Genomic DNA, 25,093 nt, shown 5'->3' with positions numbered 1-25,093 from the left:
TGTAGGAGTTTTCCTGCTGAGTCATTTGGAATAGGATTTTTCTCCACAAATAGGTTTACTGAATGAGTCTGAGTGCAGCAGTTCCACACCCTGAAATGATTACCGATTTCCAATATCCAAAAGTGGCTTCATGATGACTTCTAAAGCCCTGTTAACTTCGAGCAGGAATTCTGCTCTTTCACCCGGTAGGCATCAGGACACATTTGCTTGCTGCTGACAGGCAGAAAACAAAGTCAGTACCGGCTCGCAGCAGGAGCCTCTCCTGGCATACCTGGACCCAGCTTTATCCAGTCAAACCACCTTTTAATTCTGGTTCAGTACGCTGGTGGAGCAGAGGCTGTGGGAAGCGGGGTTGTGCCTTTATTTGCTGGGCACTTAGGCTGGGCAGTGTCAGCAGTTAATCAGTCTGTTGGTGCGTGTGACAGCTATAGTTTTATATTTGAGATTAAGAAAGTTACAGTATATTTGTATTTTTCTGAAGTAATGCTACTATTCACTGTAAAGGAAGTTTGTAAGATCGATATCAAAAATAACGTTAATGAGCTACTAAAGCTAAAATTACAGGAACTTATGAAATTGGTTAAACATAAAAACCATTAAACTGTTTATTGAAGCTTCACAGATATACTGCAGCTAATGAGCATTTCTGCTATTTAAATAAGCCCAAATTGAACACACATTACATGGATACATAATTAGTCATGGCAGTCAAACACACGCAGACTCACTTTTAAAGCTTTATTTGAGGCATCTTTTCCATTTGATTTGTTTTGTTAATTAAAATATTTTTTCTGTATTCACTTATATTTTAATATTGTTTTTGCAAGTGCTATAATTTGCTGCTGCTTTTCCATTTGTGTTTGTTTGCTCTGTGAATATAGTAAATTTGGAATGTACATCCAGAACTGTCCTTTTGTTTGGTGTTATTTGTGTTAGCATCACTTGATAGCGTCAGAATAATTCAATTGTATGTTGTCTTTCATCCAGAAGGATCTTTTCAAATTATATATAATATCTCACCAGGATATGGAGGAGAAGGCAGCACAGCCACAGGATTGTACTTTGAATTTTCAAGAGAAAAGCTATGTTAGTTTTAAACTTTAAAGGGTGTGAGGGTGCAGGGATTTAAAGGACACTCTTTTCTTTACCCCCGTCCCAAATCATGCACCAACAAAAACATTAGGTATCTAGTTTGCTTATTGTTCAGTGTCAAAACAGCAATTCAGAGAACCGACAGTTGGGGTCACCTCCTTTCGAGCTCAGGTTTGGCTCTTAGACTCTCTCTCACCCCTTGCAGGGGCAGAGAAGGGACTTCCCTTGTGAAGACGGACGTTCTCCCCCTCTTTCTGCAGGTGGTCTAGGAGGGTGGTCCCTTCAGCCTCACAGTTGCCCCAGGTACCAGATCCAAATTGTGAGGACGTTAGGAACTCTTATATAAGATGCTTCTAAATCATGCCCTTATTTTTACTTAACCTAAATCTTGGAGATCACAAAACAGGCAGAAGGAAATAGCTGCTGGATACCATGTCAACCTTGCCACCAGGGAGATGTTCTTTCCCGATTTTAAAAATACTGATCAGGCAGACAAATCCCCAGTCAAAAGCTTTTGGTATAATTATGTCCAGGCGGCTACTTTAGCACAGAACAATCCAAAGATAGATTTGAGAAAGGTAATAGACCCAGGATAACAGAGGTAATACCCTATTTTTCCACAAGATGAAATAAGTAGTCAGCTTCCAGACTTTTACATCATTTCCTCTGAAAAACTACCTCTCCAATAGCATGTTGCCCATACGAACCTTTACTGTGGTTCAGTCCTGTCTCGGAGAAACAAAAGTCATCTATTAAACCCCCGATACCAAATCCTGCAGCACCAAGTTTTCCTCTGGGTTTTTTCCAAACATGTCTTTACAAGCCTGTACGTATTTAGCTTGCGAGAACTGTCTAGACCACACGCTGAGATGGTACCACTGCATGCAATAAGTTATCCTGTATATGATGAATATAAGATGATCAAAAGCTTTCTTGAAGTACAGACAGCCTGAGACAGAAAGCGAAAGTTAATGTATTGATTTGTAAATATTACTGAAGCCTTCTTAATAAAACCGCTATCAGCCATTATCAGCACTTTCCTTTTTTAAAAAAAAGAAACAAAAAAAAAACCCCAAACCCAAACAACAAACCAAAATACTCATTTTCCAGACTGAAAAATGTCTCAGTCTGAAGGCTGCGTTTCGTGTGATCCTTCAGTAATTTAAATGTTTTTAAAGGAAACCATTTCATAAGTTTTTCATTCTGTTACAGCGCAAATATTGTTTTTGCCAAGTAAAGCCACAAGTATACGTGGGGTGGGAGGGATTGTGCAAGCAATAGGTCTTGAAGATAGATTAAATACTTCTGGTATGAAAACCTGCTACAGTGTTTCAGCTTAAAACTGTCTTCTGTGATTCTGGCTTCTGAACCAGTTGCAAAAATATACTTTGGATTTGAGTCCTCTGGATATTCGCGTACGCCAAGGGTGAGGAAGAGAGCGTAGGTGGGACAAGTAGGTGACAATGTTTGTGCCTTGCTTCCTGTTTGATTATTTTGCCCCAGTTGATACACAGCCCCCACTTTGAAATACACTTCTAATATCTGATTTGGAGGTGAAGGGAGATACAGAGCCTGGGAAGAAAATTCCATCACGATGATGTGATGCGTTCGAAGCTTGCTGTACGCTCAGGCGTGCGCCAGGGCAGTGCTGTGACTTTGGCCTCCTATTGGAGAAATGTGCTTGTCTTAAACTGGCAGGTTTCTCTTTTACATATATGACAGCACAACTACATCAGTTTAATTGACCTTGGCAATCTGCATCTGCTAGTAGTATGTCCCTGAGGGACATTGCAATTTTAAGCTGCGTTTTATTGTAGAATCTTCAGTTCCCGTAGACAAAGCTATATAAAACCCCCTCATTTTGATGTATGCCGTCAACATTTGCTAAAAATATTTATTGAAAAAGTGATTCTCTTCACAAAGCTACTTTGAAGTGTCTTTGCGATTATAATAAAATAAATTTAAAATGCATACTAAAAAGCATGTTAATATAGAGCAAGATTTTTTTTTTTCTGAGCATTTATGTGTACTTAATGCCATTTCTATAATGCCATGCAGTATAAAAGTAATCTTTTTATTTTCACATCTACATTATTTTTAAGAACAATAATGGTTCATGTGCAGAATGCCTATATATGCTGTTTACTAACATGGAAAAAATTAAGATATCTTAATTCATGCTCTAAAAAACCAACAGAAGTTGCAGTGAAAAAGATACAAAAGATATTGTCTTCACGTAAGCATTTCATTTTGATTGTGTTTTTAAGGTTTTAGTCTTAATATACGTAACAAGTTTCAAAGTGAGCCTTACTTTCAGGATGTTCTGAGTTTAAGTATTAAGTCAGGATGGTCTTGACTTTATTGAAATATATCTTTTTCAGACTTAAATTTCTTTCAAACCAACACACTTTGTCAAAGCCAAAGCTTTGATAGCGTAACATTTCCTGGTGGGAAAATGTTCCATCTGAAAATTTTCAGTCACGTTTAATAATGACCTGTCAAAAAGTAGCAGAGTATCATTTCTGTTGTGAGGGTTAATAAATGTGGGAAGTCAATTCTGGAGATCTAAATTAATTTCTAGAAATTGTATCATAAACATTCTTTTTTCATTTTAAACCTCAAGAATCATATGCTGCATGTTAAGTTGCATAAGAGAGTATATGGTGGGTTATTCAGGAGAAAAGCACGTTGATATGGTAAGTGCAGTACACAGTATGGGTGGAGGGAAAGGGAGAAAATTTATTTTTCCTTTGTTAATATTGTTCATTAATAGGATTTTCAGAAGTGCTGGACTTTCCCCCCGGGAGATAAATAGTGCCAGTGAGAGTGACTTGGTGAATCCCAGCTTCTGGGATATGCAGTGTTTCCTCAGGGAGTGACCAGAAGAACATTAGCGCCAATTATTTCTTGAGCCTGCGTCGAGTCAGTCGCTTCTTGTGACACGTGTGTACATTTATCTTGTACGCAAGTCTGGCTTTGCAGGCACGCAGGAGCTGGTTACTTTTCTGATGCTACCAAACTGCTGTTCTGTATAATGCATGTTGGTCTTCTGTCGGAGTCCCGTTCGTAATGACGTACCTCCACTAGCTCAACCAAAACGTGCACGTCTATAAAAGGGCCTTTCATTCCTACCGTAAATTTACGTTTAAGTAAGTGAAAGAACTAGGACTTGGAACTGCTTTTCTAATTGTTATCAGTGTATATTTGACAGATTTTAGCAATGGGGTTTTGTTTCTTCTATTAACGTACTTGCCGTTCACTTTAATTACAGTCAGAGAGGCCATGGCACCTATCAAGTTTAACAGATGGGGTCTTCCCGAAGTGGATCCGGAAACTATGCAAACAAGTGAACCCTGGGTTTTTGCAGGGGGTGACATTGGTGGTCTTGCTAACACTACAGTGGAATCGGTAAATGATGGAAAACAAGCTTCCTGGTACATGCACAGATACCTACAGGTGATTTTTCAAAAGTATTTTTCTCTTTCCTATTTCTAGCTGCCTTTAGATACTTCTATTGTGATTATTAAAATCATTTCATTGTGTTTTAGATTAACAATACAAGTTTTGAGGAACTAATACCTAGATTATCTGGTGATTTGAACATTATAGATTCATTCAACTTGGATCACATAGTTGAGTTTGGGTAGTTGAACCCAGCTTTCTCACATTATCTTAACTCTAAAATCCAAGCAACATTTTCTTGGCCCCAGCTCTGAATTCCACTCAAGGGTAGCAAGCCTTCCTGCACAATACACAGTGCAAGTAGAAGTCCTAATTGGGTAACTGGGGAAAAGAAGCGAGCCCATCAGTATTAAAAAGTAAAATCTCTCAATAGTGCATAAAGTAAAAATTAAATATTGCCAATGTTGTTACCTGGGGAAGACAATTTTAGTATTTTTAGGGTGGAAGTGTACTAACAGTTTACAGAGCACTCAGATTATCTACACCGGAACCAAAGTTTCCTCTGATGAGGCTGATAAACTGGACACAAGAATGCGCGGAGGAAAATGATGCAAAGGAGAATTTACCTGAGCAACGTGAGTTTAAGGGGTACAGACTTGAAAAACCTGGTAACCGCGTGTTCCCTTTCGGTGCTCCTTGTGCGTCCTCTGCCCTAATTTTTCTAGTAAAAGAAAGAGCACGAAGTCTGGAGGAGCTGCAGAGGAACCTGCAGAGACAGGAGACACAGCCCGTGTGTGGAGAACCAGCTGACAAAGAGCGTGTTCATAGTGCAAGGAACTTTTTAGAAACATGATACATGATTCATTCTCCCACAAAAAGAGATTTGAACAACTGAAGTTGGGACTGTAACAGCTCGATGTCTTTCTCCCCCATCCATCTGCTCAAAGCCTCTCTGATTGCATGTTTGTGCAATTTCATGCTGTTGGGGTCTGATTTCACTTCCTAAAAATACTTCAACTGAAAGCTTGTTGTTAGTATCTGTGCATATTTTTTCTCACTTGTTCTAAAGCACTGTTTGTGTCCTGCCTTCTTAGACCCTATGAAAATGTTGAGTGTGAAACATCTTTAATCCCTGACCCGCTTGCTTCATTTCTCAGCGCACAGTGAATTTGGGTAACTGTGATGGGGGGGGAGGGGGGCATCTCCTCCTTTTTGTCTCCTTCCTCTTTAACCTCTAGAAATACATGCATCACTTAAAAACCCTCCTTTCTCGTGTTGCTTCCTCCTCAAAGCTTGCTTTTTTTCCCCTTCTGGAATGTATTGAATACTTCGGAAAAAATCTGAATAGTCATGGCTCGAGAATTAGAATTTTAAATCAAGCAGGCTTGTGATATTAGAGCATTTTCGTTACCCTTTGCAGTTTTCAAGGCAGCTTATTCGACCTTACAGTCTCACCAGGAAGCTAATGGGAAAGCCTTACAGCAATCTTCACAGGAAAGTTTCCAAATGTCAAGTGTCACCTTTCCAGCTGTTAGATGAATGGGTTGCCCAGGGGCATTTATTTGGATGTGCAGCCCTTGTAAAATCTGGTTGCTGTGGTGCCGAGTGCTGTAATTTGGCAATTTACTTCACCAGTGTTTGGACCTGGTAGAAGTTTTAGTGGCTGGAAGAGAGTTTGTTTTTTAAAGAAGTTGTTTGGAGAAGGATTGTGTTACCCTGATGTTTATAGGGGCAGGTATGTGCACGTATGGATGCCTTTGTGCGCCTGTGTGCGCGCGCGTTCAATTCACAGCCCTGTATTCTGGAAACTTCCAACAGCAAATGAAGAACACCCTTACACACTACCTTATTTTCTCTCTCTACTGTGAGATTCTAAGGCAGGCAACCTTCCTCTGACCAGAGTGTCTGAACTGAGTACACATTAAATTTTAAATAAATACCTTGATACCATCTATCCATTTGCATTTCAGTTACAGGACTAGGTAGCCGTTTCCAAAAGTGCCAACTATCTCAGCACCAGGATCTATAAATAATGCAGTCAGCCTTTAGCAAAATAAAACTATTCCATAGGATTTCTCAGCCAACCCAAGACCACGTCAGAGACTGAAACTCAAAAACACCATCCCGACTACTTGCAGAACGCACTGTTTGAACGGCACGCTGCTTGTATCCCAACCTACTCCAGGCAAAAGGCTAAGCAAACAGATGGGCCTGATATGTGCCCTGAAACTCCAATCCTTGCAAGCTCTGGCACATGGTCAAGTGAAGCATGAGATCCAGACTCAAGGACTCTCCAGCAGAAATGCCTTATGTTCAAAACTGGGAGTTATTTACAGAAGCTTCTTGGCTGCTCTTATGCTGGAAACTTTCCATCATTAGTTGCCTAAATATGTCCTGCCTCTTAACATATTCCTCCCACTGTATGAAGCATAGGTTCATCTCAGAAATTATTGCCTGCAGCTGCGACAGGTTAGTTTCTATAAACATGACCAGTCAAAGCCTAACTAAGGGTAGTTGTAGTAGAACCTGTTAGAAAATACAGTCAGTCTTCCTAGAACCGTTCTTTGCAAGTCATTAGAGATCCAAACAGAATCAGCCCAATTCACGCAACTGTCTGCTATCCACAACATTTTTTCAGGATTCAACCTTTTTTGTTATTCCATGAATGACGTAAAAACGTCTGCAAAATGATCTTGGTGATTTATTTAGTTTGGGGAATGTAATAGCCCTCACTTTTGTCCAACAGTGACTTTATGATCTTGTGCAGAAGCAATATAGGCTGCTGTTCTCGTCTATGCCTCAGTTACCATTCATTTCTTTTTGATCAGTGAATGGGATTTAATAATATAATAGTTATATTCGGGGTAATTCACAATTATTGCAGGACTAACTTCTAATTTTCTGTGCCTGCCTTGAGAGCAAAGACAGCTCTCGCGTCGTGATTCTTCCAGCATTTTCTTCCTGGACCACTGCGCCAGCCTTGATGCTTCGCTCCTGCTCTACTCTTACACTTACCTGTGCAGCGTTTTCCCATATGTGGCAGTCAAGCTGCCATCTTCTTCTCACTAAAATCCCTCTTAAAAAGTGACTTTTCCTCTCTGGTTCACAATAAGTTTTCTTTTATTTAAATCTATTTTTTCTTTACTGTAATCTCCCCAGTGTGGACAGTTTCTTTTATATTTTTCCAGGACTGAAATGTACATGCCACATTTAAAGAATAGAGGGCTGGATCCCAACTGATATAAATTGCACTTCGCTAAGACGCTATTGAATATGAATTTTGAGCACATCGCTGTGTTATTTTGAACCAGTATTGTATATTTGCTATTTTTTTCTTTGTCTATGCTGTCAAAAAATATATGGGCTTTGTATCTGCAGAGTATAGTTGTTAATTCTTTTATGAAGTTTGACCGTTCTCATACATTCCTCGAGCATGCATGAACGTACATTATTTCATAATCAATACCAGAGATGGGTGGTTCCCAGGATGCTTGTCTTTGAAGCCGTTAGTTATGTTGTCTGCTCCTTTTCAGGATCACCAAAGGAAAAATTGAACGTCCCTTTGTTGAGCTAGAACAACATGTGAAACACTAGCATGGAGACGAGTAGCAAAGCACCATTTGCAAAAAGGTGGACTAAATGCAAGTGCAGGAAACCTGGTGGCTTAGTTGCTTACCACTGAGTAAGCAATATATCTGTTCCAGAAACAGAAAGCCAGGAGGGAGCTTAGAAAATCTGTGTCCAACCGGACAGAGCCCTGAGCAACCTGCTCTAGTCAACCCTGCTTTGAGCAAGGGTGTTGGACTAGAGGGTCCCCAGGCCCCCCTTCCGCAACCATTCGGCGGTGGTATGAAATAACATAAACATATATAACAATGCTTAAACGTATTTGACAAAGTTAAATAATGGATAATCGGAGAGAGGATAGAAGAAGCGTATGCAAGGGAGAAAAGAGATGTTTTAAGATCAGATGTGAAAACAGAGAAAGCAGGAGTGAGATGAAAGTATTCAGGAAAACTCTTCCGGGCAGTAGGATTTGTAGAGAAGGCTCTCTGTGAAAAATAACAGTAATACAACTGCTCACTTTCACAGTCTATCTTTGTTAAAGGCCCAAAAATGGAGTTTGACCATCTCGCTGTGGTTAAGAATTTTCTCCATCTAAAGCAAATGAATGTCACAAATTGTATCGGGTCTAAAGCTGAGTTCCTCCCTCAGCCCCGCGCTACAGCCTGTGCTGCTTTTGCCTCTGGGCATATCCTGGTTAGAGTAAGGTAGGGCCGCTGCATGCAACGTGCTGGGGATTTTTCACCACCCTCTTCCAGTATCCAAAAAATTGCCGTGCCTGGAACAATAGGTACCTGCAATATTGTTAGCTCAGCTGGTTGGCATCAAAGTAGAGGACTTTTTGTCCTCTATTTTTAAAAATCAAGGGAAGAGTTATTATAAATAAACCCTTGCCTGCAGGCTTTCTTTTCCTATTTGTTTGTGCAATGTCAGGGAAATCCTTCATTATAAAGATGATTTTGCTTTCAGGAAGCTATAAAACATTTTACTTTGCCAAAAATTTTGCTTTGTAGAAAACAACACATCAGGTCTTAGTAAATTTATTTCTTTTATAAGCATTGTGCTGAAAGGGAAAAACAGCAAAAAATAAATAGAGCAAATAGGGAAGTGATAGGAAGGAGAGAGATAAATCTGCGAGGATGTATAGACACTGCCTGCTGAACCTTCAGCTGCATCCTGCCCCTCTGTGTTTTTAAAGACTTGGTTTATTCCATTGAAACCTTTTTTTCTCCTCCTCCTGCCACCTCCACCTGGGTCACCTCATCATTGCCAAACCATTAGGCACATCTTGCGGTGCTTGTGTGCATCTGGGTGGAATCGTTTGTGGTTTTGCTCTTTGTGAGGGGAGTTTGGCAGGAAGAATAGGCCTGTTTGCATATGGGTTGGGAAGTTGCTTATGACCAGTTTGCCCGACGGCGTGCAGGGGGCAAGGCCTATTTTTGCATGGGTGTATTTAACCACCTGGTTCAAAAGTCTTCCACTGCCCTGGTGGATTTTATTTTTTCGTCTTGTATAGGATTTATTTTCTGTTTTATCACAGAAAGCGCATTTTGGGTCTCTTAAGCATCACTTTCAAGCAACGGTCATTTTAGGTGAGAACAACTTTTAGAGATTAAATTGTCCTGCTTGGGAAAAGAAACAGTACAATGTAACTTAAGCTGCATATTCAGCACTTAATCTGTCTATCTGTCTATAGCAATCAATATGTACGGTTATACAAGCAATGAATAGTTCATGAGCGATCCACAGACTGAAATACATTCACAGAGAACATTTGAACAATTCTGGATAGCAAATGAATTCACAAATAACTGCTTTCAAAATGGAAAATTAGATTTATTACTTACATGTGCACATAGAGCGGAATTGGCCAAAAAACATTCCGTAAGCCTTTCTTTGCTGTCATTCTTACAGAATCAAAATCAGAGTTCACTGTAAGAGTTCAGTATATCAGTGTTGGCTTCAGCAGATTTCCCCACTTCCAAATATGTAGGAGACAAAAAGTGCTAACGTTTTTAAAATGCTTTAATTTCAGTCGTGTGATCCAGGAAGTTCTATTTTGGCATTGCAAACAACATTTTGCAGTTGAAATTTTAGTTAAGACAGACCAAAAAAAAAGTTAAAAGGGTGAATTCAAATCCAAAATAATCAAAAGACAATACTTTTTTCTTTTTTTTCCTTTTCTTTTTCTTCAATTTGTCACTTAACAAAAGCTTTTGAGATGTAGAGCGCTGGGCTGTTTAGTCTTCTAAGGACTCAGATTCTTCTGGTGTAGGAAAACAGCCGTGTGGAGTATGACATGCAGGAAGCAGCGAGCACTCAGGAGGGAGGAAAATGGGGGTGTCTGGCTTTTTATAAAGTGTGGCTGCATCGGCTCCTAGCTGGGAGAGGTCGTGATGCTGAAGGGAGTTTGGTCCCACGTGTTCGGGATGTTTAAAAATCAGCTTTTCTCAAAATGTCCACCATTAAGGACGCATTCAGGTTCCCATCATTCAGGCTAGGACAATTCCACTACTTTCTGTGCTTTTAAGCCATCGGAAAATTTGGGCCCCAAATGTATCCTCTCTGTCCAAGGAATAGAAGATCTGAGGTGTCATGGTTTAACCCCAGCCGGCAACTGAGCCCCACGCAGCCGCTCGCTCACTCCCCCCCAGTGGGATGGGGGAGAGAATCGGAAGGGTAAAAGTGAGGAAACTCGTGGGTTGAGATAAAAGCAGTTTAATAGGGAAAGCAAAAGCCGCGCACACAAGCAAAGCAAACCAAGGCATTCCTTCACTCCTTCCCATGGGCAGGCAGGTGTTCAGCCATCTCCAGGAAAGCAGGGCTCCATCACGCGTAACGGTGACTTGGGAAGACAAACACCATCACTCCGAACCCCTTCCTTCTTCTTCCCCAGCTTTATATGCTGAGCATGACGTCCCATGGTATGGAATGTCCCTTTGGCCAGTTTGAGTCAGCTGTCCTGGCTGTGCCCCCTCCCAGCTTCTTGTGCACCTCCAGCCTGCTCAGTCGGTAGAGCATGGGGAGCTGAAAAGTCCTTGACTAGTGTAAGCACTACCTAGCAACAACTAAAACATCGGTGTGTTATCAACATTGTTCTCACCCTAAATCCAAAACACAGCACTGTACCAGCTCCTAGGAAGGAAATTAACTCTATCCCTGCCGAAACCAGGACATGGGGTCAGAATCTGAGATGTGAATCCAGGCAGTCCCAAAACAAAACAGACACGTGAACTTTTGGGTTTTGAACCAGCCTAGGAAACAAAAGGCACTAAACCAAGCAAAAACCCCCTCATCCCATCCATGCTTATTAGTTTTCACAGGTAAAAATGGGGTAAATAAGTTTCTTTAAAAAAAAACCCAACAACCAACCAACCCAAAAGGCAGCAATTTGTAAGTGGCTGAGGTTTTCACCCTGTTACAGAAAATCTTCCCCACACCTCCAGTAGTGGTTCTTTTTGTCCCACTGAAGAAATCTTCATTTTAAAGATAGGAGAAACTGCTGTGATCTTATGCTGGGACTTAATTAGGAACACAGACTGTGTAGGGCTTCTCTGCGTTAGAAATTCCTGCTTTATTTCTTTGTGATTTTATTGAGTCAACCATCTGAGTGAGCGAAGATTTTAATTCTACCTACCACAGCCTGATTAGGATGCTCTTTAATATCGATACATGGAAAAAGATTTTCTCTCTACAATTTTTGCAGTATTAGATGCAACATTTACATTGAAAGCTTTTCACTGACTCTCCAGAGAAAAGGCTGTCTTTAAAATGAAAACAAAAGTGACTGTGGTGTCACAGCCGTAATGTGTATGACGTTCTTTGATCCCAAATCAGAGTCTAATTTTTGTCACCCTTATTCATATTAATACAATTAAATACTAAAACAAAAATAGTTTTGCATATATTGATATGTATCCCATTGCGTAAGCTAGATAAAATCTTTACAAGGGGGGAAAAAGGTGCAGGAGTTCAAAATACATTGAGTTAGGGCTGAGCGATCCTGCACATGGATGCCTTCCCTCATTTTTCACAAGTCCCTACACTTTTATAGATTGGCACCTGGGAAGAAAACTAGAAAGGGTCTGTCTGTGCATACCCTGGTTGGGTTTTTTTCAATCTCACTGCTGCTGGCTGCTGTAGGGAACAGAACTGGCTGTTCAGAATGGCTGAACAAAGCTTTGGACTGAACCAGGCTGGCAGTACAGGATGTGGAATAACTGTTTCATTATTATTATTCTTCAGTTATTTCCAGCAGGGCATAATATTTCAGCGTGAATGCTATTTGGACAGAAGATGTTACCTATGCGAGTGTTTGCATGTTTTGCTGATTTGCAAGTCTGAACGCATAATAGAATACTTAAACTTTGGGTTATTATATATGAATTATTCCCTTATCAGGGTTAATAATAAATTATATAAAAATGAATCAGCAAAAAATTCTGTGGTTTTTGTTTGTTTTTTACAGTCCTTACGTGGTGTTGCAGTTTCTGCTGTTCCAGAACTACCACTCTTCTATACTCCAATCGATTTAGTAGACATCAGCGTAGATCTGGCTGGACTGAAGTTTCCAAATCCTTTTGGCCTTGCCAGTGCAACCCCTACTACTAGTTCTTCAATGATTCGAAGAGCTTTTGAAGCTGGATGGGGCTTTGCTGTCACTAAAACATTCTCCCTGGATAAGGTAAGGCAGTATTTTAAGGTGTATTTAGCATGTAACCATTTCTTTGTATATTTGAAAAGTCTGAATCTTTTGGGAATGGCACTGTTAAATCTAGCTAGCATAAAGATAGCAGGGAAGGGTATGGTACATTGCGTAGGTCAACTAGTCTGGGAGGTTCCAACAGTGCAGTGTAAAAGTGACACAATTTCTGGTTTTGTTTGCTGTTACATTCTTCCCTTTTATTCCCCACCCTTTTAATATTAGCCAACTAGTAAGGGTAATAGTCCTTTTTGTTAAATATTGCAGTGAAAATGTTTTCTGTGAGGGATCAAAATGCAAAGGGAATGAGTAACAGCTTTATCAAGCAACTCATGAAAGGCGGCTTCTGTGCCAAGGACTGCCAAGATAAGCCATTGAAATTGAGTTGCAGTTGCAATGTGATAATGTGGGTGTGGGTGGGTAGTGGAAGAGAAAGATGGAGGCAACGTAAAACAAGCCAAAGAAGGGAAGAGTAGTTGTGCTGAAGGTTTGTAGTACAGTGACATAAACCTTCAGTAACATGCAGTGGAAGAGGAAGGAGTTAGAATGAAGTCTTGAAGGCTATGGCTCAGTGTGGCACCTAACGTAAAGCGTTTTGTGTAGATTTAAAGTGTGTAATTGCTTGTTTGACCTGAGAATTGCATTCAGGATGGGTTTCCTGTTACTACATTCAAAATGGAACAGAGCAAGAAGTTTAGACAGTGAAAGAAAACAACAGTTTTGATAAATGTATTGCAGAGAAAAGAAACAGGATTTGGGCTGGGATGTAGATATAGTTTGACTTGTGGTCAGAGGAAGAGGACCAAAGGTAAATCCTTGGGTGTAGGCCTGAGTAACACTGTGAATAATGGTGACGTGTTGTCAACCAGTGACAAACAGTAGCATGGGCTGAAGAGAGCTTTCGAGATGAATTTGGAAACAAGGAGCTTTTATTGTTGGTTCAGAGATGGGATGTAAAAGTGTACTGATGGATGGAGACCTCGGCAGGAGAGAAAAGGTGGATTTGTTACTCTGCCACCTCTACATGGCTAAGTATCAAAAGTGAATTAACTATAGAGGGTGGCCCTCTAATATGAGGAAGGTCTAAGGACAAAGGGCTGTATTACTACAGCATACTGTAAAATATGTCAGACTGGCTTCTGCTGCCACTTACACCCGAAGCAGCCCTAAGGAGGTAAGTGTTCCTCTGGATTGCAATGGAGATTCCAATCTACTTCACAGGGTTTCTTATTAAGACACTTTTTAGGACATAAATGTCATTCAAGTATGTTTACAACTGACTTATGTGTGTAACAGACCGTCAGCTGTAATTATTCAGTGCCTAGGCTAAAGGCAACTCATAGCAAGTACTGAGATTTATTTATTTATCAGTTTTATTGCTGGCATGCTCGCAGTCCTCCCAGACTGCACGTTGATCACTGTGTATCTCGAGAGCTAAAGAGACGCTGGCTGAGTTCCAGCTTGGGTGGGAGTTCAGGAGGAAAGACATGCATGTTGTAGGAAGTGATGTTGGTACTCCGCTAAGCAGCAGACTCTGAGTCATTTCTCAAATGGCGACTGCAACGTGTTCCACTGGATGCCATGCTCTGGAGGTGTGACTCGGATGGAGATCTTTCAAGTGAGAGGATTGCTAAAAGCAAGTATCTTAAGAGGTTGTATTTTTACAATTTTTTTTAATGTTTGTTGCAATAAGATGCAAAATATTGCAGGTTGTATTTATTTTAAAGAGAAAAAGTTCAGCAAAGTGCTTTGGATGAATTCTAGTCCAATGATCATTATTTCTAGCTAAGCTTTCTTCTAAAGTTCAGTAGGAGGCAGTAGTCTTTCTCTGGTGCCTAAACTCTTGAATCATATATTGCTGTGTGCGGTAGGACTGTGTCCCACCCAAGTACTACCTGGTTTTTCTACTATTGTATTCTTCCCAGTAGTGCACTTCCCACAGGTGTTAAGCCTTAGTATTTGTGACGTGATTTGAGACGCTTGGCTGCAAGGTGCTGCAGAAATAAAATTGCTTTTATTTATAATAGTAGCATGGTAATTAATGCAACAAAAATATTTCAGATGTGAAGCAAAGCTCAATGAGCTACAGCAGTTCTTACGTGAACAATGAGTACTACACAAAGACTGCTCTTGTTGACTCAATGCTCAAACAAGGAGTTGGTAGAGTTTGGAATAATATTGGTTGGCATAATGTGCTAACTTTTTTTTTTTTTTTTTAAAACTTCACTTCTGATTACGTAGACATAAATCTTGTGCAGTGTTCAGCAGGGAGCAGAATGCTCTCTTGGGCTGTGGTACCGATGGAAGTGGAGATTTCAGACTGAGCTGTCCTGCCCAGCTAGTCACAGCTAACTGTGTAGCAGGACCAGGAACGAAGATTTCCTGATCTAAGCCTGCAGAGTCAGTGGGAGGAGGCAGAGCTGCTCCCCAGACGGTACAGTTCCCAAGAGTGGAACAGCTTCTGGGAGGAAGGGAGCTCGCTAGACACAGTTTTTGGCAGCTGAAGCTCCTCCGCTTCAGCCTTGATTGTATGTGATACAAGCAGGATTCTGCATTCATCCTTCTTGTCTCCTCATTTTATCTGTCCTGGTTAGGTTTAACCTGGGGGCTTCCTTCTTATTTGCAGTAGTTAAAGGCCAAGCGTAAACTGCCCGTGTGGCAACGGGGAGCGTAGCAGCAGGAGAAATGCTCCCTTTTCCGGAGCCGATTACTGACTCCACCACTGTGTTCAGTCACTGACAGGGAAAGCAGTGACTCCCCTGTTGACCATGGGCATCCTTTGGTGCTTCAGCAAAAGGGACTGATGCAGCCTAAATCTGAGTGACGTATAGCTAGCGAAAAGCATATAAAAGCCTAACCACAGACTTCCGTGCATTAACTACTGTGTGATGGAACAAGATCAGAGAGAAAAGCAGGATAAATCTTGGAAGAAGGAGCTCCAAGGGCAGAGGTAAAAAGCACTCAGGCTGGAGAGCTGTGATCTTCATAAGACAGAGGATTCATTTCATATGAACTTCTTGTCCCTCTTTCATTACCTAGCACAGAAAACTCTTCTAAAATGCTAGGCTAGGGATCCCTGCAGCCCATGAGAGCCCATACTTTCTTGTATAGGGGAACTGTTGGATAGCAGCGCTGCGGTTCTAGCCCCTGGACCATAATTTACTCCCCTGGTCTTCCCAACCCTCGTCTGTCTTGGCCTCACCTTGAAAGCATCGCATGTTGCCACGGAGGGAGTTAGCATAGCACTAACTGTTTCGTGCTGTGCTCACTCCCTTTTCAAACACCCACATACTTTGCTGCACGACTGCCTTCATGACAACCTGTGTAGCGTTTTCTGTTTGTAGGGTGAGGATTTCAACTCTGAGTGATTCAGCAAAAGTTTGTTCTTGCATACTACTGTACTGTTGTTGGAACATAAAAAAAGCTAACATGAGAAATAGCTGAAATTCCTTCAGAGTATTTATACCTTTAAGTGTACTGCACTCTAAATATTGTAGAAGGTACGGGATATTATAGCGTAATGCAAATATTAATTATAGGGTACTGTACCTGTATGTGTCTGTAGGTGTCTGTGAGGGGGATAGTGACTTCTAGAATTTTATTTACCAAATTAAACATCTTTGCACAGCTGCTTTAGTATCAAGTAGATTTGATTTCTTCCAGAAATGAGAATAACTGCTTTTAAAATGGACTATCACTAGGAAAGACAAATGGTAGCAGAATAAAAATGCCCCTTCACGCACCTTTTCCTACATTCATGTCCTCCCTTTCTGACTGCAGGATCAATAGCTCCTTGCTCTGTTGGTTCAAATAGTATTTCTGTCTTATTCAGATAACTCCGCGCCGCAACGTATTATTTGTAAATTCTGTTGGCAAGCTATTGATGGGAAATGGGGGAGCTGCATATCATAGAGTCCACAATAAATGAATACCAATTATTATCTCTTTTAGAGCTTAGATGAACAGAAAACTACCCGCAGAATGAGAGATACTGCATTAATTAAACAAATAACTGTGAGTGGGAGTTTTTTAGTAGAAGTGTTATACTGAGCTGGTTTATTTACTTAGAATTTATTAGGGAGTATTGTTTAGTACACAAAACTTGCATCAAAACCTGTAGTCAGAAAGTTTGTGTAAACATAGTATCAAAATAAGTCAGAGGTTATATGAGGTGTGCACATCTCTAGACCGTATCCATTACCACAGTGAGAAGTTTATAGCAGAAATTCTGGTTTTATCAACTGAATTCAGGCTTTGTTGTTCTCCCACTGCATTGTATGGGCTGCTTAGAAAGAGGAAGAGAACAACTGGGATAGCAGAAATGTTTGCTTTGATTTTTAGATGCTTCCTTCCCTTCTAAAATTTAATTCTGATTAATCAGATACATCTGTCTTTATTCTGTTGTGACATGCATTGATTTGTGATGCTGTCGCTTTCAATAATGTGGAAACAGTTGCCTTTATTATGAGAACCGGCAGAAATCAACATGCAGACTAACTTCATTTTTAATCCTTAATATTTTTTTTTCATTATATATGGAGCAAGTTGCATGGATGATTTTAAAAACAAAGCTACAATTAAAACTAGATTCAATTTGAACTAAACCATGGTGGAGAAAACTTTCTAGTCATAATACATGTTTGTACAATTCACTGATGTAGATTTTGCAATATATTTTCAGAACCACTTATAAATTAAAACCGTTGCCGGTAGAGAATTAATTAATTTACCCGGGATATATCGCATTTCTATGTGCTGTTATTACAATATACATATTCAGGCTCCAACTAGTTCTCTCTCTGTACGTTTGCAGTGTGTGCACCTCGCTTCATAATTGAAGGTGGTAAAAAATCATGGTACAATGACGCATTGTTTTCCATAACATTAGTATTTCACAGAAGTGAATCTGTATTACAAAATGTATATTTTTGTATGATGTTACAGCATAGTAATTTAGATTAAACTAGTTATAATTTATGGTGCCAAGCCAAAAAGCTATTTAAGATGCATTAAAATGCAGAACCATGACATTTGAAATGCTGATGTTCTTAATATGACAAAGGTTATTCTATGGAGTTTTGCTATAATATGAAATATTAATATTTCACAATACAGTTTTGATGAAGTACAATTTGCCTAGCTTGCATATGATAAAGAAATTAAATGCTTACCAAGGGAGTTCAGTGAGAATTAGAGCCCTGCCTGAACATCTGCTTGAAATGTTATTATCCTGTCCTACTGACAGCATCGCTCCCTCATTGTTTTTCAAGATTGACAGCTGAATATTGTACTGATTTCTGCAGCAAATATGTTTAGGTGAACTTTGTTTCATTTTTTAGGAATTTAGAACATGCTTTTGATTTCCATCCTATAATTTTTTTTTATACTCTTGACATTTGTAGACGCCAGATTGAGGTCTAGCATGCTGTAGCAAAGATAGACCATTGACTTGCAACGAAATGCCAGTTGATATCTCAGTAAACAGAAATATTACTATTCTTTATTGTGTGGTCTGTAGGAAAGCTGTATGGGCTTTCTTTGGGGAGACAAATGATCAGATTGTTAATGTCAAATATAAAAAGGACTGTTTGCCTTTCTACTAAATAACATCAGACAACTTTTATGAACTACATTTTTTGAACAGAAAAATGGCCGTTGTACAGGATTCCTTCGCATACGAAGCTCTGCGAGTTGAATTATTTTTTGTTTTTACAAATGTTCAAATGATTATTATTGGTCTTAATATTCTTATGAGTTCTTTACGTACCTTATTTTGTTCCATATTTCTGAAAGAATTTTGATACGAAATACCAGCTTTATTGTTCCCCAATTTTTACTTTTCTAGATCACTGCATAAAATTAGCGAAGTTTAACGGGGGAGGTAAAAGCCTGTTCTAGGGAAATGCAATAGAATGTAATTCTTATTTTTTAAAATGCTGTAGCTACGACATTGTATTTTACTTGAATATTTTTATGCAGAAAATGTGTTATTTGGCTACAAAAAAGGAACAAATCATTCTGTGAATCTGAGTAAGTGGCAGGAAAACAGATTTTCCTTCTTTTTCCTCAGTAAAAAGTACTTCTCTGATGTGTTCAACTTCAGGGCCAGATCTCATCTCTACGTAGTTTTACCCTACCCCTGACCCAGTATAAAGAAGCCTGGAGGCTCTCTTTAAATGCTAATAACTTTAATAGCTTCAAAATTGCTGTCTGAAGAAGTGGAGAGTGCTGCGTTTGACCATTTTTTCTCCTCGATCCATACACCTGGGGCTGTAGGGGCTTGGCGCATCTTCACCCTGGAGGAATCCCAATCTGGAGAGATGTAGCACAGCTTGAACAACACAGTGGAAGCAGAGAGGCCAGAGAGGCCAAAGAGCCCAGGATCGAGAGCTTTAACCAAGTCGTTATTGATAAGCCAAGTCCCTTCCTACCACAGCTGAAGTCTGCACCAGGTAGATGTACGCCTTAAATTGTTGCAGGCATGCTTCTTGACACCAATGAATTTGCAAGTGAGGTAGTTTGGACCATTTTAATAATCTGTTTTTACCATTAGTAAGTCTGGTTATTTTGGCCAATTAATACTTTGAATGTTGAAGATAATGAGCTGCATTTTTAAAGCAAGAGTTTGACAACTATCTGTAAAAAGTCTCTCTCTCTCTTTGTGATTGTATTTATTATTTTAGAAATGAAAAACTTTTTACAAGTTCATGATAAAAATTAAACCTCTGGGCAAATGTTTAGTCCCACTCTTCCTGTAGCATTAAATATCGCAGAACTGCTGCATTTCTTCTGCAATGAGAGCTGCAGCACAATGTCTGTCATGGAGAAGTCTGTTATCTCAAGGCGTGGAGCACAATGTGACAACTCATCAGTGGAAGGCAAAGAGGGATCTGTCACGCAGGGGTGTGAGCACTGAGTCAGTAAACCTCATCTGTGCCAAAGGACAGATTTTCACAAACAGAGGATCATCAAGTTGCTTTCCATATTTTCTCTTTTCCTTTCATTCACCCTCATGGAGCAGAGTAAGCTTGGCTGTAACTTCTATGTCTTATGCTTCTCGAGCTCATTTCTTAAGTTCCATGGAGTCTTTAAGCCAGCAATGATATATCTTACAAAGAGTGGCTGAGGGAACCGGGGTTGTTTAGCCTGGAGAAAAGGAGGCTGAGGGGAGACCTCATTGCTCTCTACAACTCCCTGCAAGGAGGTTGTAGCGAGGTGGGGTCGGTCTCTTCTCCCAAGTAACAAGCGATAGGACAAGAGGAAATGGCCTCAAGTTGCGCCAGGGGAGGTTTAGATTGGACGTGAGGAAAAATGTCTTTACTGAAAGAGTGGTGAAACATTGGACCAGGCTGCCCAGGGAAGTGGTTGAGTCCCCATCCCTGGAAGTATTTAAAAGATGTGTAGATGAGGCGCTTAGGGACATGGTTTAGTGGGCCTGGTGGTGTTGGGTCGATGGTTGGACTCGATGATCTTAGAGGTCTTTTCCAACCTCAATGATTCTATGATTCTATGATCTTCCTCAAAGCTGCACACGAAGCTGGCCATCAAAGGTTAAACTAGATATATGTGCAAAACCGGTTCTTGGTAGGCTACAGGTTCCTCAATTATGTAGTTGTCTAAGGATTCATCTTCCGTTCACCTGTTTGTTTGTTACACAGTATTCAGAGATCATTTCTTTTTCATGTCTTTTTCTTCTGGAGCCAATGGTTTAAAACAGTAGAGCAACAGTGCACTAACATATACAAAGTGTAAATTTGATCATTAACCTTGAGCTTGAATCTTTTGGGCAGCTTATATATGAGAGACTTGTAAACCAGTCTTTTAGGTAGTTTTTAATCTGAAAAATGTTGCATATTTTAATGAAACTCATTGTGCACTTAGAGTGGCATGACTGAAAAGCAGTTCCAGTAAAATTCGGAAGAGCGTCAAGATTGCAATACTGAGTATTTTGCTACATAAGCCTTTTTATAAAAAATAGCTGCCAAAAGTAGGAGTGTTCATTCCCGTTCAGCATAATACGTAGTGTTCTGCAAGTGACCAGTACTTAAGAGAAGATGTGATTTCTATTCATAGCGCAACTATTAGCCAATCAGTCAAACAAAATGGATGCAAATTTTACAGTTGGCTAAAAATCTGAACAGTATTTCTTTTTAGGTTGAAGCAGCTGCTTTGCTCTTTACTACCTTTGCTTTATTTACCTCATTCTTCTGAAAATATCTGCAAATATTTAACGAGAGAGAGAGAGAGACAAAGAGAGCACACACGCATGATTTTCCAAAACTGCTGAGAATCTGCAGCTCCTGATGGCTGTATCTGAAGTACTCAACATTTTTGAATATCACATCCTGAATAAACAGGATTCTAAAAAGCAAATATGTAACACACTTGTGTAAAATAGCATTCAGGTACCATTTTCTGTAGCTGTTTTGTATGCCCTTAGAAGGTTGTTGGTAGTCTTGGCAATACCTCAAATAATTTTGTGTCAGAAAGGAATTCAGCTAAAAAGGCAGTTTCAATGTAAGCTAGAAATTGCCAAGTGTAATTCTGAAATTTAGAATTTTCACACTTAAGTTTCATTCTCAATTCAGATTTGTTGCAGACCTTTTTTAGTATTTTGCTTTCTTCAAAACAACCAACTGCATATAACTTTCTAAAGTGGCATTAATGTATTTAATAATTTATTAGGAAAAGTTGTAGTATATTTTTCTTAATAGTTATATTTTAAAAAATGCCTATCCAAGACAATCACAGCACAAGGCCATATTTAACATTTTGGACTTAGCATAAATGACATAAACTTCCCTGTTTTTTGGAATTGTCATGATGCACTTTAATAGATAACCACAGACTTTCAGGAAAAAAATGAAATATTTATTTTGCCATTATAGAATTCAGAAATTTCCCTCCTGTCAAGTCATTGTCTTTCCCCCCTCCCCGTTTGGTTAATTGCGTGTGTCAGTTTGGTTTTTTCCCTCATTTCCACATTTTAATTATAAGAAAATCCAGAATGCAATCCAGACTTCAGTAGGACTACTGAGATACTGAAGTGGAATAAAGGAAAAGTGGTCTTTATGCTTCAGTTGCTCTCATTTACAGTTCAGCATCTTTGCTGAGGTCTACGTTCAGAATCCATACGTGAAGTAGATAGCTGTGGTCACATGTTGGCTTCTGAAAGAGTCTAGGTGACGCTTTGGGACCCCACCTCTGCCCACAAACATTATCAGGCTGCAAATGTATTGGAGAAGACATGCTTACAGCACCACGCCTTCTCCCCTGGGCACCAGCTCGTTGTTTCTTGCTTCCGCTGTGGACATTAAATGGCAGCCCTGCTGTTGGATGAGCGCTTTTCCCCATCTCCACGAAGGAAAACATACGAGAGCTGAAGCGTCGCATGCAACAGCTATTGCCCAAAGATTCCCGGTTGGACCATGCAACCTTGCAACATGTTTGCAGAAATGTGGTCCCAAATCGACTCTACATGGACGCTCTTGAATCAATGTCAAGCATGTATGTGGTGGTGTATAGCTTGCGTTAAAAAGTTTGCAGACATAAGCTGAAATGAGACAACTAGCTCTAAACTGGCATATGTTTCCACACACGGGTTTACAGGGTTTTAGCTTAACCATTTTTCAAGGGATTTTTGGTTATACCCGTGTAGCTTTTACGGAAGGGCAACATTCTTCTCCTAAATACTCGAGTTATCTCAGGTCTTGAGTTCCCACTTGGTAAATGAAGCTGGTAGGGCTGCAAATCAACATCTGATTTGCCCACACAAGAAGTTAAGAAAGCAAAGAGCTGATTTTTGAATCTCATGGTGATAGAATTGCATTTACTCCTGATTGACGTTGTTGCAAAAGCAGAATGGAGTCCCATATGTTTAAAAAAACTGATAGGTTCTTATGTTAAAATACCCATTACTAATGCAAATTTGTATGTGGGTGTATAAATAACATTTATATGTATGTGATGTATAAATAACATTTCTTATCATTAACGGAGATTTATAATTATAAATAAATATAATTTATAACTTTATACAATTTATAATGTATAAATTTAAATATATAATAAATTATAAATAATAAATATTTATAAAATAAATATTTTACTATAATAGAGATTGTGGTTTTATGGGACTCTGTCCTTCAGTCAGAAAGTGTAGGATTTTTGTAAATAAATCTTCTAGAGTTAACTGCAGCAGGAGACAAGTGTGTCCGTCCCATGAACTTTGGAATTACGACTTTAAGAATTCTCCAAAATGCTCTTGTCGGAGCTAATTGCAAAATCCAATTTTTGGTCTACAGAAAAAGGAAAAAGGAACACACATTTTTAATATTCCCTTAATATACATATTATGATGGTCTTTAATTGTACGTTCTCACATCATCACATCAAAGGGCATACAACTTTAGATTTGTGTGGAGGATTTCATACTACTTAAAAAAATTATTTCCACTGAATTACACTCATGTCATTGAATTTTTATTGAGTATTGACTTTTTATACTTTAAAGCTCATCTACTTTGACTTTCCTGGTGCATTTTGGACTATGAAGCAGTTAATTACAATGCTAGCTATAGGCTTCAAAAGCAGCTGTCAGCACCTTTTCACTGTTCTCGGCCATATACTTAAACCTACAATATGTAAGTAAGTTTACAAATTTTTTTTTTCCTTAACTTCTGCTTGCCTGACTTCTCCAATAATTCAGTGGACTATAAGAGTTTTAAAAAAAAAAGAATATTCCTAAAAAATGTTAGAAATGAAAAAGACGTAAGCTAATGTTATAGCTGGATGGTTTTTCGTTGGCAGCTGACCTTCTGTTGCTAGAAAAAAGAAAGCCTTGGCTAGAAGACAGTTCAATAAATGAACAGGCTCTATATTGATTTTTCTCCCTCTCCCCTTGTTACGTAATATGATTTCCCGTCCCTTGCAAGGGTTGCCATCGTACGGGATGGGGCTGGGATCACGGTCGTGGAAGCGTATGGGAATGTGTAGACTAAGGAAGGCTGTCACAGCAGTCAATAAGATCTGAGAGGTGTTGACTAATTGCCTGCTAATTACACAGTAAATTGTCTAATTAAGCTGATGGTTAATTAGGGTACGCTCGCACAGCAGTCTTGTGGAATTTTTGTCTGATGTCTGGGAAGCAGCTTGTGTAATTGGCAAACTGGTAAGGACTGGCAGAGAACACGACTGGGAAGCACGCTGCCAGTAGATGACAGAATAAGGATGCGTTTGCACAAAGGTTGTCATGTGAGCACCGAGGGGTTTGTTAGCCTTCTCCAGCTACGCGGCAGCGGGCGCAACGAGAAATTTAGCTGAAAGCTACTGGAAGCTGTAAATAAAATAAGGTTTAAGTGTGTAAGATTAGAAAAGCAGTGATATGTGCTCTTCTCATATTTTAGTCAGAATTTGGACCTTAGATAATTAAAGTTTTTGCTAATAGACACGGAGTATCAAAATTCTCATGTAAAAAACTTCACCGACCTGTGCAATTTGACCATGGCGGTAATTATTGTATTGTGGTCTGCTTAGTGGAGTCACAAAATGATACTGTTTCCCAGAATACTCTATTTGTATGTCGATGTTGAAAAAGTGTAGCTGTTAATAAGGATGCTCGCCAACCATCATAACCGTCAGATATGGTATTCTGAATCCTCATCGGGCATCGCGTCCATCCCTAGATGTGACAGAGTGTGAACAGGTCATAATGATGCTCTGAATTAAATGTCTATGCACTATGCATAACTATAATATGGTTAAAGAAAGTATCTAGATTCCGGATTCTGACCCAAAGCTGACGGAAACTGTTGGCAGTATTAAACAGTGAGAACCTGGACAGTACAGGAGTACAGACACCAGTTCAGCAAAGCATCAATTCGCTGTGATTTGAATTTGTAGTTCAGTAAAATAACGTGGTACATGCACTTTCTTAAAGTTAATTACAAACACGAGCTTCCCGCAGAATCGGCATAGCACGATACGGGATTGGGTCTTCACATGACGCCGAGATTTAATTTTGAGCCACGTATCAGCAAAATCTAAGAAAAAAAATAGCTCTTTTGTATATCATGAGCTAAACCGAAGAAAGTATGTGTATGTGTATTTATTTCTTAAGAATGTTTTGACGTCACTTGAGCAAAGTGAAGCTTAATATCCACTTTCACTCTTGGAAATGATGTATTGTTTCAGAGGTCCCCATCTTTTTACTTTTTAGCATTTGCAGTATGTGGTTTGGGCACAGTGTCTTCCTGGAACAAAAAAGAAAACAGAGTGAATTCCAGATCTGGGTTGCTGCCGAAACTGTTGATTTTATTTTATTTTTTTCTTTTT

General features: G+C 39.5%; 1 protein-coding gene across 4 annotated transcripts in view; it reads left to right on the top strand.

Moving 5' to 3' along the window:
• The window catches only part of DPYD (dihydropyrimidine dehydrogenase), a 377,405-nt gene that overhangs the window by 185,256 nt on the left and 167,056 nt on the right, over positions 1-25,093 (top strand). For all 4 annotated transcript variants that reach the window (XM_076337802.1, XM_076337800.1, XM_076337801.1 and 1 more), the window contains 2 exons: positions 4,364-4,548; positions 12,527-12,742. In XM_076337802.1, coding sequence (XP_076193917.1) covers positions 4,364-4,548; positions 12,527-12,742 — 401 coding nt within the window. The remainder of the gene's footprint in view (positions 1-4,363; positions 4,549-12,526; positions 12,743-25,093) is intronic.

The sequence above is a fragment of the Aptenodytes patagonicus genome, chromosome 5 (assembly GCF_965638725.1).
Source record: "Aptenodytes patagonicus chromosome 5, bAptPat1.pri.cur, whole genome shotgun sequence".
NCBI lineage: Eukaryota > Metazoa > Chordata > Aves > Sphenisciformes > Spheniscidae > Aptenodytes > Aptenodytes patagonicus.
The sequence above is the reverse complement of the archived record's forward strand: the minus strand, read 5'-3'. Positions and strand labels throughout refer to the sequence as shown.